Source organism: Propithecus coquereli, unplaced genomic scaffold, assembly GCF_000956105.1.
Source record: "Propithecus coquereli isolate 6110/MARCELLA unplaced genomic scaffold, Pcoq_1.0 Scaffold54, whole genome shotgun sequence".
Taxonomy (NCBI): Eukaryota; Metazoa; Chordata; class Mammalia; order Primates; family Indriidae; genus Propithecus; species Propithecus coquereli.
In genome coordinates this window covers 2159202-2173965 of record NW_012151285.1, presented here as the reverse complement: position 1 = coordinate 2173965, position 14764 = coordinate 2159202, and the positions used below count along the sequence as shown (strand labels likewise).

Below are 14764 nucleotides of genomic sequence, written 5' to 3'. Positions count from 1 at the left end.
CGGGATCTCAGCGGCCCACCTCTCAGAGGGTCCCTCCCGGAGGCCAGCGCGTTCACGTTTTCTGTCTCCAGGCCTCCGGGCCACACTCTGGGCAGTTCACGGCCCTGGAGCCCCGCCCCTGGGTCTCATTATCTACGCTTCCGCGTCACGCCCGCAGCGAACTTGGCAGGGCCTCCCCGCGGTGCTCGGGAACACTTTGTGCCTAGCGCCCGCCTGCCGGGCCCTCCTCCCTCCTGCCGGCCCGCCTGGCCGGGTCACGCCGCGCGGTCCGAAGGGTTTGGGTCTCTGAGCCCCAGGAACCTGCACCAGGCGTGCAGCCACCGGGACCCCCAAGCATTTGACCTCTATACCCTCTAGTTGGGGCCACACCGGCCGATCCTTGCCCACGGGCTGGGCGTCCAAACGTGGGTCACAACCGCGCATGATCTAGAGGTTCAGAAAGATGCTGTGGCCCAATTTAAAACAAAGCCCAATTATTAGCGCTCGGTGGCTATTTATGCCGGTCCAGTGTCAGATCCACTAGCGCTGCGGACAACCAAAAGAAATGTAGTCCGAGCGAAAAGAAACCGGCTTTGGAGCCACCTGACCCGTTTTGAGACCTCCAGGTCGTTGCCGTCCTGGCTGCGTGAGCTTGGGCAAAGCGCCAGAGCTCAGTCTCCTCTTCTGTGAAATGGCGAGAACTGTGCATGCTTGGTGACTCTGCACGTGGCTCGCGGCGGGTGGCAGGGACGGCAGTGCTGCGATCCACGCCTCCAGGAACCCACCTTCCCGCGGTCCCCGCTGGGCCCCGCCCCGGGGGCGCCTCAGCCGCACGCTCGGCGCTGGCTCCAAAGTGCGTCACGGGCACCGGGCGCGCTCCTCCCGCGGCCAGGGCGAAGCTGGCAACCGGCCAGCGCGGGCAGGGCCGGGGGTGTCGGGCCCTCTCCGGGGCTGGGACCCGGGCGTGGAAGGCGCTCAAGTTGCGGCCCCAGGCACGCTGTTGGGGGCGCCCTCCGCGGCGGGCAGCGAGCCAGGTACCGGCCTCGGCAGCCTCCGGGCGCGCGAAGGCTACGCTTTCCCTCCTGCCCCCCTCGCTTCCTCCTGCGCGGCGACAGCGGAGATTTCCTCTCGGGGAAACTACGCGGATCCTTCCCGGGGCTCCTCGCCCCGCCCCAGCTCTCCGCCCCCTCCTCTTTGCTGGGGAGCCTGGGCTGGCCCGCGCAGGGGAGTAGGCTCTGGCTGCCTGGGCCGGGAGGCGGCGGGGGCCCGCAGAGCCGCTGGCCACCGACTCGCCCCGCCATGTGACGCAGCCCTCTGCCCTGCGACCCTCCGCGCTCCCCGGGCCCGCGTCCGCGCCCTGCCGCGCGGCGCACCATGCTCCTGCCGGGACACGCGCGCCCGCCGCCCGCGCCCCAACCCGCGCAGCATCCCGGCCTCCGCAGGCAGGTAGAGCCGCCGGGGCAGCTCCTGCGCCTCTTCTACTGCACTGTCCTGGTCTGCTCCAAAGAGATCGCAGCGCTCACGGACTTCTCCGGTAAGAGCGCCCTCCCTGGCCGTGCGCCCCCGGCACCGCGGTGCGCCCAGGTGAGCCCTGAGCGGGGGACAGCCAACCAACCCTGCGGGCGCGGCCGGGTTGGATTAAAGTTAAGACTTGCTCATAGCCACTTTTCTCGTCTGGTGTGAGCCGTTGGCATATAGGTGCTGCGTGCCAGGTGGCGGCAGGGGAGCCCCCCACCCCCAGAAGGAAGGGTCTGTGATATATTTAGAGTTTCTCGCCATGCTGTTGACCCCGCTGGTTTCCCAGCATAAGGGACCCAGCTTGACCCACGCGCGCGCTCGCCGGAGGCTCCTTAAACTGAGTCCTGTGCCGCGCCCAGTGCTGTTAAAATACACGTGTTGTGGTCGGAGGAGTTGCACTTGGTTTGCCACCCGCATAGTTTGGGTGCCCGTGTACGGAGACTAGCCACGGGGACACCTGTCCTGAAGTCTGCGGTGGCAGGCAGGAAGGGAAGCCCGCGGGGACTGGAGGTCTGGTGAAAAGGCGGAGAGAGATGAGGAGAAGCTTACAGAACAGAGGAGACTCAGGGGCGTGACTTTATTGTCAGAAGGTATTAATACCAGCGTCACCCCTCTTCAGTCTCAGTTTCCTTCTCTCTCTTCTCCCCCCCCTTCTCCCTCTCTCTCTCTCTCTCTCTTTCACACACACACACACACACACACACACACACACACACACACACACTGACTCCCTCCTCTCGAGTAAACGATGAGGTTTTTCTTTTGCGGAACTTGGACCCAGGCTCTTGCAGCGAATCTCAGATAGTTTGAGGTTGCAGGTGGGCCGCTGCAAAGTGAAAAAAGTTTTTAGGTTGATGATGGGCTCTAGGAGTGCATGCTTGTGTCAGTGCTGCACTTGCTTAAGGTCCCAAACGTCCTTGCAGCTGTAACAGCCCTGAGTCTCCCTCTGGCAAGGCTGGAGGCTCTCATCCTTCCCAGCCCAGCCCAGGAAGCAGCTCTGAGCCTCCACCAGGGATCTTCTGCCAAGCCCAAGCTTTGCATAGTCCCTGTAGGGCCCTGCAGTGCAAGGTCTTGGCGGTGTAATTGTGGTAAACTGAGTCACTTCTCAGTCCCTCCCGTTTGTGCAGTAGACTAATATTAATACATGGCAAAGGGCAGGGGCAAACCAGTTGAACTGAGTTTCTAGTTTACTTAAAGAGAATGTCATTGTTAGTTGAGAGCGCTTAGGTCAGAGGTTCTTAGCTTTGAATATTTAATATCAAGGCAGTATTCCTGCCTAGCAAAGGAAACCAAGATATGCCTATTTGGCAAGCAAACCGTGGCCCTTAAAATCAAGCACCACAGGATCAGAATTATGTGGTAAATGTTCTGGGGAAATGCATCAAGCTTTTCAAGTGCTATTGACTTTTTTTTTAATAGAACTTTCTTGGCTGTTAGAAAAGCTCTGTATTTTCTGATTTAAGCTATGGAGAGCAAGTCTGAGTTCAGCCACAGTCTAGCTTTGAATTCTAAAGAAAGAATTGAAAGCTGACAAGCCCTTTTTTTGGGTGACATCATTGCAACTGAACAAATATTGCTTTAGGCAATTTGCGGTGTAACCATTAGATTGTTTTCACAGATTATAGACACTCAAGAGTTTTGTTTCTTTAGGGAAGCAGTTGCAATACTTGTAACATTTCTATAGGTTACTACCCAAATTTGGAATTGTCTGTGTGTAGCAATTGTTATATACAGTAGATTTGAACTATCAAACAGGCCAGCTATATCCTTAGTAAAATGAATGCTCTGGTACAGGTTCTTCTAAATAATGTAATGCTAAAAGCATTTCCTTCTGCTTTCCATGCAAACTTGAATTCCAGAGTTTAAAACTCTCTGAGCCAGCGGCAGGTGGTGATGTTGCCACCCACAGCCAGTCCCCACACTCCCTCTGATCAGTGATGCTCTCCAGAGATCTGAAGATGAGGGAGAAAGTGTCAGGGAGCCTTTTGGGGAGATGAAAAGAAATATAATGTCCTCCCAGACTACAGACACATTCAAGTTTAAACCTTTATTGTATATACCGTGAGATGAGGGAAACATTAGGAAAGTCTCAGGGAGAAAGAAAGATGAAGTCTTCCAAAGTTAGCTAATTTGACTTGAAACTTAACGAACCTTCAGGGACCCCCTAACCATGGGATATACAGCATGGAGGAAAATTCCTCAACTCCAAAGATGACAGTGCGAGTGTTCAGTTCAATGTTTTGGTTGAAGCAGTGGGTGCTGATCATGTAACTCCAAACCCCCTGTGGCCTCAAAGCCTGCTGCCCGCCTTCCTGGGGACAGTCGGTACTGTTCCTTTTTATGAACTTGGAGGAGTGTATAGAAACCAAAACAGAGCTGTATAAAGAGACAGTGGATCCTCCCCCACGGAGCCTTCCAACAATAGCCAGGCTAGAGAGCAGTGTTTGACAATGCAGATACTTGCTTGTTTTTCTAAATAAGGGAAACATCAAAAGCTAGTGGAGGATGAAGGGAACTTGGGACTCCATTGCCCAGTGGAAAAGGAGGGAGGATGGTGTGCCCATGTGGAAGAAAGTACCAGAATGTCAGGGGTCGAAGCCATTGTCTGTATACTATGGGGCCTCCCAGGAGATTAGCAATGCGGAGTTTTGAAAAGTTACTTAAGCCTTTCTCTTTGCAACTCTTCCTAGAGCCTTTTGCTGAGGCTGTCAGCTGGTATAGTTTTCCTGGGTCATTGATTTTTTTGCCCCGGGGATTCCAGCATCGATCTTACTCTTAATAACCCTGAGGCTGTATCGTGGACTCCCCCTCCACGCTCATGACTTGTTCTAATCACCCCCAATCCTGCTGGTAAACAGGCTCCCCAATCACCCCCTTCTGTCTCATCCTTGAAGACGTTGAGATGCTGCCAGCAGCCGCTGGAAGGCTATCATCATTGCATTAAAAATGTATCCCAGCGAAGGCAAGAGCATTTCATGCAAAATTAGTGCCTCTGATCCTTAATCTTGTACTCAAATGTGCTTGGCTTTCATCCATTTTCCTCTTTGGGATGGAGTTCTGTTCTTTTGACTGCATTCTCAAATTGAGGATTTGGGCTGAGATGTCCAAATTGATCATTGATTTGAAAAACAAAACAAAACAAACCTCTGAAGTATAATGTCACGACTGTGGTCTTTGTTCAGAGAGCAAGACACGGAGCTGGAGCTTGGAGCTGAGGGGCGGGGAGTGCCCTCCTAAGTTCCAGTCGTAAAAAGCAAGGGATCCTTTACATGTTGCCTTGCCATAAAGAGTGACAGTTCAGTGTGTCTCTCAGACTTAGTTTGCAGTGGTCCTGCAGTACTTGGTTTTTTTGGTGCTTTTACTCTGTGTAGTTTCTCTGCTGAGGACAAGCTGGGCCTTCTTTTCCCTTCCTACTTCTTTCCTTTCTCTCCTTTTCTTCTTCTTCCTTTTTTTTCCTTTCTTTTTTTTTTTTTGGTCAAAGAAAGTCAAGAGATTGATGGGCTTATGGGTCAGGGTGTGAGGGAGGAAGGGAAGGAAAGGGTGGAAAATCGTTCTAGTTCCCCCTGGAATTCCTGGAAAACTCTTGCCTTTGGAAGTCCTCACATTTGTATGTTTCCACACTTGGTTTTGCCCTAAGGCACACAGTGGTGAATGTGGGAAGCGGGTAGGGCAGCCTTTAAAGTCTTCCTGTACCCAGATGTCTCCAGGCCTCAAAGAAAGGTCACTGTATGGAGAAAGGGTTTTTTTCTCTCTTTTTTTAAAGAGATGAGATCTTGCTAAGCTTCCCAACCTGAAGTGCAGTGGCTATTCACAGGTGCAATTATAGCTCACTGCAGCCTCGAACTGTTGGCCTCAAGTGTTCCTCCTGCCTCAGCCTCCTGAGTAGCTGAGACTATGGGTGCACGCCACCACAGTGTTTGGCAATACAGATACTTGCTTGTTTTTCTAAATAAGGGCCCAGGCCAATGTTCCAATCCCTGCCGTTGGTTGCCTGAGTGTGCAATAAGTGGTACTTGGTACCAGACTGTATTAGTTTGCTAGAGCTGCCACAATAAAGTCCCACGGACGGGTGGGTTTAAACAATAGAAATTTATTTTATTGCAGTTCTGGGGGCCAGAACTCCAAGATCAAGGTGTTGGCAGGGCTGGCAAGCCTCTCTCCTTGGCTCGTGGACGGCTGTCTCTGCCCCCATCCATGTAGAAATATGGTAATTCAGCTGATCTTGGGGGCCCGGGGGTGGAAACTCGTCCTGATTGTCCATTTTTGGGGAGGCTGAACCTTGCGATTCTGCCCTCAGATAAGTACTGGGTCTCAGGCCTGGCGCCACAATAGAATCACTTGGGGGTGAGTAAAAAACGTGTGGACGTTCAGGCTGCACCCCAGGACTTCCAATTTAATTGGCTCTGGGAGACCCAGACATTGATCACTTTTTAAAGCCCCCCAGGTCATTCCAATGTGCAGCCATAGTTGAGAGCCGCCGCTCTGGCGTCCAGAGGGGAGGGCGACCTCCTGCCTGTGTCCCAGTTCATCCAGGGGCACAGAAGCATGGCTGGGTGTCCTCCTCACCCCCTACCCAGGGCTCATCACCAGGAAGACCAGGAATAGATTTTCCTAGCTTGTCACTACCTCCCAACACATACACACGTGCACGCACACACACAAACACACACGTACACATGCACACACTTCCCTCGGCATTTTATTATGCCTCAATCCCATTGTCTTTTTATTCAGGAGTTATCTTCACTTTAAAAAAATTTTATGGAGTAAAAGTGAGCTTGTAACCACAGAAAAACAAACCGAATGAGCTGAATGTTCATCTGCCACAGAAGAGAGAGATGAAGAGCAAGCGTCTGAATCCGCTTGTCTGTTTCCATGGAAAGTCGCTACATCTGAAAAATGTCCCGCCAGCTCTTTCTGTAGCAGAGGGGAGTCCTGGTTGGCAAGTGGCCCCGTTATTGATGGCTTTGGTCTCCCAGGTGCTTTATTGGAAAGGCAGCCTAGCAGCAGTTTCAGGGAAGGAGCAGAAAGGAAGGAGTAAAAGTTAATTGGGCTCAGTGTTGTCTGATTTCATCCTCCTGGCAACCCTATGAGGTAAGGATTAGTCTTCTTTGCAGACTCAGCCTCAGAGAGGGTAACTAACTTGCCCAAGACCACCCAGCTGGGGAGCAGAGGCAGAGGTGGAGCCAGGCTGGGGGACTCAGCCTGCGGGGTATTGAGTGGGGAGCAAGGCCGTAGTTCATGGAGTCACCACTGCTCTTCAGGTGCCCTCCGAGTAGACTGACCTTTCCCACCCTTCATCAGCATCTTTCATCACAGCCATTCCAAAGTGGGTGCACTCCAGAGTGATCCAGTGGGAGAAGAGAAAAATGTTAGAGCTTCTGTTTGCCTATTTGCTTTTTGATCTTAAAAAAAGGAGTTCAGTTTTGGTTATAATTAACATGTAAATTGACAGCAAATGGTATATCATTTGTCAATTCTTTTTTTTAAGAGATAGGGTCTCACTCTCTCACCCAGGCTGGAGTGCAGTGGTGTGATCATAGCTCACTGCAACCTTGAACTCATGGGCTCAAGCGATCCTCCTGCCTTAGCCTCCCAAAATGCTAAGATTGAAGATCTGAGCCACCACACCTGGCCCAGAACAGTATATAATTTATAAATAAATGTACATCTGTTGGAGATGTGTTCTCAAAATATTTTTGCTGATGGGGAGGTCACTGGTCTTCACAGCCATCCTGTCAGCTTAGTACTTTAAAAATTCTTAAAAAGGCACTGCTTTGAGGATGATGGACACTGAAAGAACAACTGCTTCCCTGTTACCCACCCCTACCACCTGCCTTGCCTACTCCTCTCCCCAGCTCCATAACTGCTAGTAAGATTTAGAGGCAGGATTTGAACCCAGTACCTGTCTGGTTTCAAAAATCCATACCCTTTGCATTCAAGCTGAGCAGTGGACCAAGAAAGTAGGGGTGTGGGTGTCTGAAGTTTTGTGGTACTCTGTCACTATTTTAATGAGGCTGGTATGTTTGTATCTTTCTGTAAGGAAATAGTTTCTCATAATATTAATAACACAAATCCTAGAGTTACCACGATTTTAGCACTGGAAGGAGAATCTCAGATTGGAAGGATGGCTGACCAAATGAGTTGGGTCTGGTCTGGTCTGAGTTTTCCCTTGCCCCTTAGGGATACCTCATTCTGCCACCTTTTAGTTGGCCTCTGCGTGTGCACAATCTCTAGTTAAAACTCTGCCTGGCATAGGCAGTAACTTCTTCACTTGGTTTCCCTAAGCACAAGTAAGAGAAGTTGGTTAAATTAAAAATACTATTAGCTTATAAAGCTCTCTGTGCCAGACACTGCTCTAGGAACTTCGTGTTAACTTATTTAGCCCTCACAATCATAGCTATGAAGGAGATACTATTATAAAAAGTTGAAGAGGAAGGTTATCAGCTGCATCAAGATGAAGCTGAATATCTTCTTCCCGGCCACTGGCTGCCAGAAACTCATTGAAGTGGACGGTGAACACAAACTTTGTCCGTGGAAAGTGTATGGCCACAGAAGTTGCTGCTGACGCTCTAGGTGAAGAACGGAAGGTTTGTGTGGTCCCAGTCAGTGGTGGAACAAATAGCAAGCTTTCCCCATGAAGCAGGGTATCTTGACCCATGGCTGTGTCCACCTGCTAAGAGTACGGGGCGTACCTGTTATAGACCAAAGAGAACTGGAGGACGAAAGCTCAAATCTGTTCAGAGTTGCATCGTAGGTGCCAGTCTGAGCATACTCAGCTTGGTTATTATGAAAAAGGAGAGAAAGATATTCCCGGACTGACTAATACTACAGTGCCTCATTGCCTGGAGCCCAAAAGACCTAGCAGAATCTGCAAACTTTTCAGTCTCTCTAAAGAAGATGATGGTTGCTAATAAGTTGTAAGAAAGCCCTTAAACAAAGAAGGTAAGAAACCTAGGACCAAAGCACCCGCGATGCAGCATCTTATTACTGCAAGACAAATGCTGGCACATTTCTCTGAAGAAACAGCGTACTAAGAAAAATAAGGAAGAGGTTGCAGAATATACTAAACTTTTGCCTAAGAGAATGAAAGAGGCCAAAGAAAAACACCAGGAACAGATTGCCAAGAGATGTAGGCCGACCTCTCTGAGAGCATCTACTTCTGAGTACAATCAAAAACAAGACTTTTTGAGTAGCAAATAAATAAAATCAGACCCCTCCTCAAAAAAAGTTGAAGAAACTGAGGCAAAGAGAAGTTAACTTTTGGGGACTTGAATCCAGGCAGCTTTTCTAATACTAAGGTTAAAATAAATAAATAAATAAATTACAAGCAGTTTAAAGCGATCTCACTTTTGTCATTTTTTTTGAGACAGAGTCTCACTCTGTTGCCTGGGCTAAAGTGCAGTAGTGTCATCATAGCTCACTGCAACCTCCTGGGCTCAAGCAATTCTCCTACCTCAGCCTCCCCAGTAGCTAGGATTACAGGCATGCACCACCGCACTTGGCTAATTTTTTTATTTTTTGTAGAGGTGGAGTCTCGCTCTTGCTCGGGCTGGTCTGTCATTATTTTATCTTAACATACCAGAGCCAAATCTTTCCCAGAACTTACAGGTATTGTCCGTTCCATGTCCTGTCTAAAGATAGTACCATCCAACCCCTAAGAACTGATTATAGACTTGGACCTATAATCTGTTTCTGGGAATATGGTGGAACTGGTGTTCTGAAATTATTCCTCTGAAAAAACACCTAGAAATGCTGAATAAAATACAACAGACATCCTTTAAATGCATAGGCAAGTGATTAAATGTAAAAACTATCCAGGGAGCAAAAATGAAGAGAGAGCAGAGGACAAGAGAAGTTAGCTGGCATTGACCCTATGGCTACACTGGGTCTGTTTGATGGTCTTAACAACCAGAATTTAACAGGTACACGAGGGCAAGAGATAAGGCATTAGACCAATGTAAGGTGAGGAGATGGAATAAAGATCTCTATCTAAAGCCAGAATCTTGAAGGGCTAAACCTTCATAAAAAGGCAGATGAAACAAATCAGCCTTCTTGCAAGGAAAGATGACAAAGTAACTTATCTCAGTCTGGGCTCAGGATTGGAGAAAAAAATAATTTCCCTTGAGAATGTGTAACCAGAGGCCTGCCTTTTTGAGAGTCTAGGTTTTAAATTCACATTACCTTTTACTGGGAAACTCAGGCTGAGAAACTCATAAAGTTGTCCCATGGTACCTGGCAAAAATAAATGCACAGATACTGCCTGCATGGAAACATTATCAACACAGGCCCCTCAAGATTCCTGTAGGTGAAATTCTGCTGATTATAAACACACAGTCCAAAATTACATTATGTGAGCAGGAGTTAGCAGCAACAGTAGAGTTCTTAAGAAATAAAAGAGGGAATCTAAAACATAAAAAGAAATAAGAGAGGGAATCTAAAACATGAGAAAGGAACAAAACGCTATCAAGAATGAGTAGGCATATTTGTAAAAGAACCAAATATATCTACTAACATGAAAAATATATTCATTGAAATTAAAATCCTGATGGATAGGTTAAAGAGCAGATTAGACATAGCTGAAGAGAGAAACAGTGAGCTGGAAAATAAAGCTGGAGAAATTCTGCAGAATGAAGCAAAAGAAAACAAGACATGGAAAATGTGGAAGAAAATTTATAAGACATAGAGGATGGAATGAAGACTTAACATACATCTGATCAGCATTCTAGAAAGAGAATAGGGAAAATGAGGGAGAGGTAACACTTGAAGCAATAGTATCCTAAAATTAATTTTTTTTTTTTTTGAGACAGAGTCTCACTGTGTTGCCCAGGCTAGAGTGCCGTGGCGTCATCCTAGCTCACAGCAACCTCAAACTCCTGGGCTCAAGCGATCCTTCTGCCTCAGCCTCCCGAGTAGCTGGAACTACAGGCATGCGCCACCATGCCCGGCTAATGTTTTCTATATATTTTTAGTTGTCTGATTAATTTCTTTCTATTTTTAGTAGAGACGGGGTCTCGCTCTTGCTCAGGCTGGTTTCGGACTCCTGAGCTCAAACAATCCGCCCGCCTCGGCCTCCCAGAGTGCTAGGATTACAGGCGTGAGCCACCGCGACTGGCCTCCTAAAATTAATTTTTAAGCATTTATGAAAGATTCAGATTGAAGCATCCCAAGGAAGATAAATAAAATAAATTTATACCTAGATGTATCATATTGAAACTACAAAATACTAAAGACAAAGTGACAATCCTAAAAACAGAGAGAAAAAAACGTTATCTATAAAGTCTTTGCAACAACAATAGTGGAAGAGAGAAGATAGCGAAATAATATTTTCCAGATTCTGAGAAACAAACAACAAACAGACAAGCAAACAAACAAAAAACAACTGTTATCCCAGGACTATATACCTAGCTAAACTATTTTCAAGAGTAAGTGTGAAATAAAGACAAATTTACCACTAATAAATCTTTACTGAAAGAACTACTAAAGGATATACTTCATGAACAAGGATACTGAGTTGAGAATGAATGCATGGGATAGAAGGGGAAAAAATTATGAACAAAAAATTGGTACAACTTCTAATGCACTTTACCCACATTTCTTGCTCTGTTTTCCTATTTAGGGAGTGTCATCTCCTTGCATTGAGAGAGATGTTCTCTAAGATATTTTGCTCTTTTGGTGGTTAAAGTCACGTGATGCTTTCTGGAACCACTTGAGCTCTTACACTGACTTATGACTTCTAACCTTAGATATTCAAGGCCCTCCCCAAGTAGGCCTCGGTTCTATGGTGATTACACGCTGGTAGTTCAGTAGGGAAGAGTGGAAAACACTCCTGAGTCTCTCAGGTACCAAATGCTGTGCTAGGTATGATACAGGGCTCCTCCAAAGAGTCAGTGTTGACCCGGGGAAGCTTGCTTTCTAGTGGGTTCATAGACACACAAATAACAAAGGAGTGTGAGGAACAAACGATAGATTTGGCAGGTCGCATTCTCCAAAACTAGTAACCAAACCACAGAGCCAGGAACTGAGGGTTTATTCGTATGTCCACAGGCCTTCCAGACGACTCTGCCCATGTGTAGGTTTTACATTTCCACATGTGAATTTCCAACCCTGATGTTCTCTCTGCAGAGTTTATGACACCTGTGTCACTTGCTCACTCAAGCCCCTGAAATTGAATTTCTCCTGTGTTAACAAGTTAGAGAATGAAGCGATGCTTGGGGTTGGTTTCGACCTGAGAGGCAAGTTTTCCACACACAGAGAACCAGGGAACATTAACATTCAAAACTCAGGCCACTGAGACTGAAACGTATGTTTGCGAACAGTCTGATTTCATGTCTGCCTCAGATGTCCTGTGAATACAAATCGCCTCATTTGGGATTGGAGGAACAGTGAGGACGAAACCTAAGAATGATCTCCAAAGCAAATCTTTAATTCGGATGAGTATAATAGAGTGTAATCCCATTTCAAGTCTGTCAGCATTCCTTTGATGATTACAAATGAGTCCCTTTTCCCCAGCAATGTGGGGGAATAATCTGGATAAAATAACCCTTTTTGTCTGCGAGGGCCCGTGCGATGCATACTTGTGACAGCTTTCAGAGTCGTGTTTCAGTCTGAGAAGAACACACTGTGCGACCAAGTCATCTCCTTTCTTTCTCTGGACTTGGAAGACTTTTCACTCTTTTCTTGTTCCGTGGCTTCCCAAATTCTCAGGCTTAGAAATCATAAATCATCGTACTGTAACGAGGAACAAGAAAGACCCAGGTCGCTGGGTGCCTTTCCCTCCCTGCCTGTGTGACAGGAGACAGGTGGAAACGAGAATGTATGATCTTATCTTGAAGGCCAATTTGTACAGCTTTTGAGGGATATACTTTAAGGAATGCATGAAATTTTATGGTCCTTTTTTTCATTAAAAAAAAAAATGCACACTGAACCCAAGTTCAGGCTGACATGCTTCTTTTTGTCAAGTTGGTTGTAAAATTAAGGGACATCACTTTTAAACACCTCCCTCTATTCTCTGAGGCCCGAATGACTAAACACTCCTTCTAAAGCTAACAATGTGGAAGGCTGTGTGGCCAGGTCAGACTGTACACAAAGACTCGGCCCCATCCACAGCCTCAGACTGTAAAGAGGTTTCGAAGACCCCAGAGCTGCATATCCTGTGTGTGGAATTGTCACGGCAGGAGATCCACACCGAGCACATCTTGTGGTCTTGCCTGTTCTGCTTTTTTAAACCCTGGGTCTAAGTGCAAAAGTCCCTTTAATCTGATTTCCCTTTTTTTTTTTAAAGTTAGGTACCCCAGGATTATTTTAAAATAGTGCTTTGGCTTCTGAAAGCCATCAATCAGCACTTGGAGGCAAAAGCACTGTCTTAGACTTCTTTGTTTCTTTGTAGCTATTCGAGGTAGGTTATTTGGTTTTGTCAACATGGCCCCAAAATGCCGTGTGTTCTTTACGGTTGCTGGCTATCTTCATGCAGTGAAAATTCAGCTTTTCCAAATGTTCAGTTGAAACCAGTTATTCTCGGTCCAGGGCAATCTTGTCCCTTGGGAATATTTGCCAATATCTGGAGGCCATTTGAATTGTCACCGCTCTGGGAGTGCTGCTGGCGTTCGGCGGGTTGAGGCCCAGGATGCTGCTAAACATCTTACAGTGCACAGGACGGGCCTCCCGCAGCACAGAGCCCTCCCATCCTCGTGCTAACGTTCAGGAACCCTGGGCTAGGCTTGTCCTTGTTTTATTTTTTACACTTTTTGGAACCCGAAGGAAGTGAAAGCATTCTTTAAAACCCAGAGTTGAGTCTGGAGTCCCCGGACAGCTCCAAGGCCCTCGTCCTCCAGTCCGGCTTGCCTGCCACAGCCCAAAAGGAAATGCAGATCCTCCCACCGCATCGCTTCTCCGCAGTCTCTAGCCCGGTGGCCTTTACTCAGGCTTTTTAAATTCCCCTTCCTTTCCTCTAAGGAACTTGCCTGTGACTTTGGCCCTTTCGCTCTTCTCATCTCAGGCTAGACTGTTTGCCATCGTTAATGTCAAACTGAAACATCACTCCGGAGAGGTGTTCAGACTTGAAGTCGCTTGCTCGCTCCCAGTGCAAGGATGCGTTTGCAACACATCTCAATTATTTCGAAATCCCAATTAAACAATTGCCAATTGCTGGGGGGGCGGGGTGGTAATTGGATTTGAACTTTAAACAGGGAGAGAGTGAAAGTCATGAAGACTGTGCAGGGATCTGCTTTCCCTTGGTGTCTCCCACGCCCTCTCCTCCCTCATGACTCTGTCTACGGCCCCCTTGGCCCCACCTGCCTCGGTGCGCCCTCGCGCAGACCGCCCACGCGTCGCTCCTGTGCAGCAGTGCCCTCAGCTCTCTGTGCTGTCATGCAGGCCGTGGGACACGTGTGGGCGTGGGCTGAGTGCTGCTGTGGAGCCCACACTGAGCAGAAGGAGAACCCCATCAATGGGCTCCTCTGACAGGGTGACTGCCACCCCTGCCCGGAGGCCACGGGATGGTCCCCACGTTCAGAGCACACCCTCCCCTCAGTCACCCCTCTTTCAGACAAGTCGCAACTCTCTTAAAATATTTCTCTCCTTCTGCCAAACAGAGAGAAAATGTAGTATTGTTTCCAGGAGAGCAAGCAGGGGCACCAGCGGGAATGGGTGTGCAGTATTTGTACAGTTTTGTGACTCAGTCCATCTGAATTTCCAAGCATTTTAAGAGCTTTGTCCAAAAAAAAAAAGGTCTATTGTGTGGCTCTTGGCACTGAGGAAAATAGCAGGCCTGTCAGAACTCTGTTTCAGATTTAATTTTCAAGTGGGTGATGTAAGAATGCCGTCCAGCAGGAGAGCTCTGCTCATTTTCTCGTTCCTGCTCACTCGGGGGCTGTGGAACTTCAGTTTTCAGAATCAGCTCGCGTTAAGAAACCGAAGCGTCTTATCCCTCGACACCCTTTTAGTTAAAAGGCATCATGTTCTTAAGCAAAGATTAGTATGTCTTTTAAGTGAATACAGCTTCCTGCAATACAAGTACAAACATTTCTGACTATGTATGTATTATATATATAATATAATGTAATACACTATATACGTATTTTTGCAGAGCATCTTCTTGCAAGATCTTACTACCCTTTTTTTCAATACAGTTTTGAAAATGCCTAAGAGACATCACTGATCTTCCCAGATGCCTCACGCATTCAGTATTTACTGCTGGGTACAGATGGTATAACAAATGAGGAGGGGCCGGGCGCGGTGGCTCACGCCTGTAATCCTAGCTCTCTGG

General features: G+C 47.7%; 1 protein-coding gene across 1 annotated transcript in view; it reads left to right on the top strand.

Annotated features, from left to right (window-relative positions):
- Window positions 1-1126: 1126 nt before the first annotated feature.
- The window catches only part of EVA1C (eva-1 homolog C (C. elegans)), a 95994-nt gene continuing 82356 nt past the window's right edge, over window positions 1127-14764 (top strand). The window contains exon 1 of the mRNA XM_012657349.1: window positions 1127-1513. Coding sequence (XP_012512803.1) covers window positions 1354-1513 — 160 coding nt within the window. The 5' untranslated portion in view covers window positions 1127-1353. The remainder of the gene's footprint in view (window positions 1514-14764) is intronic.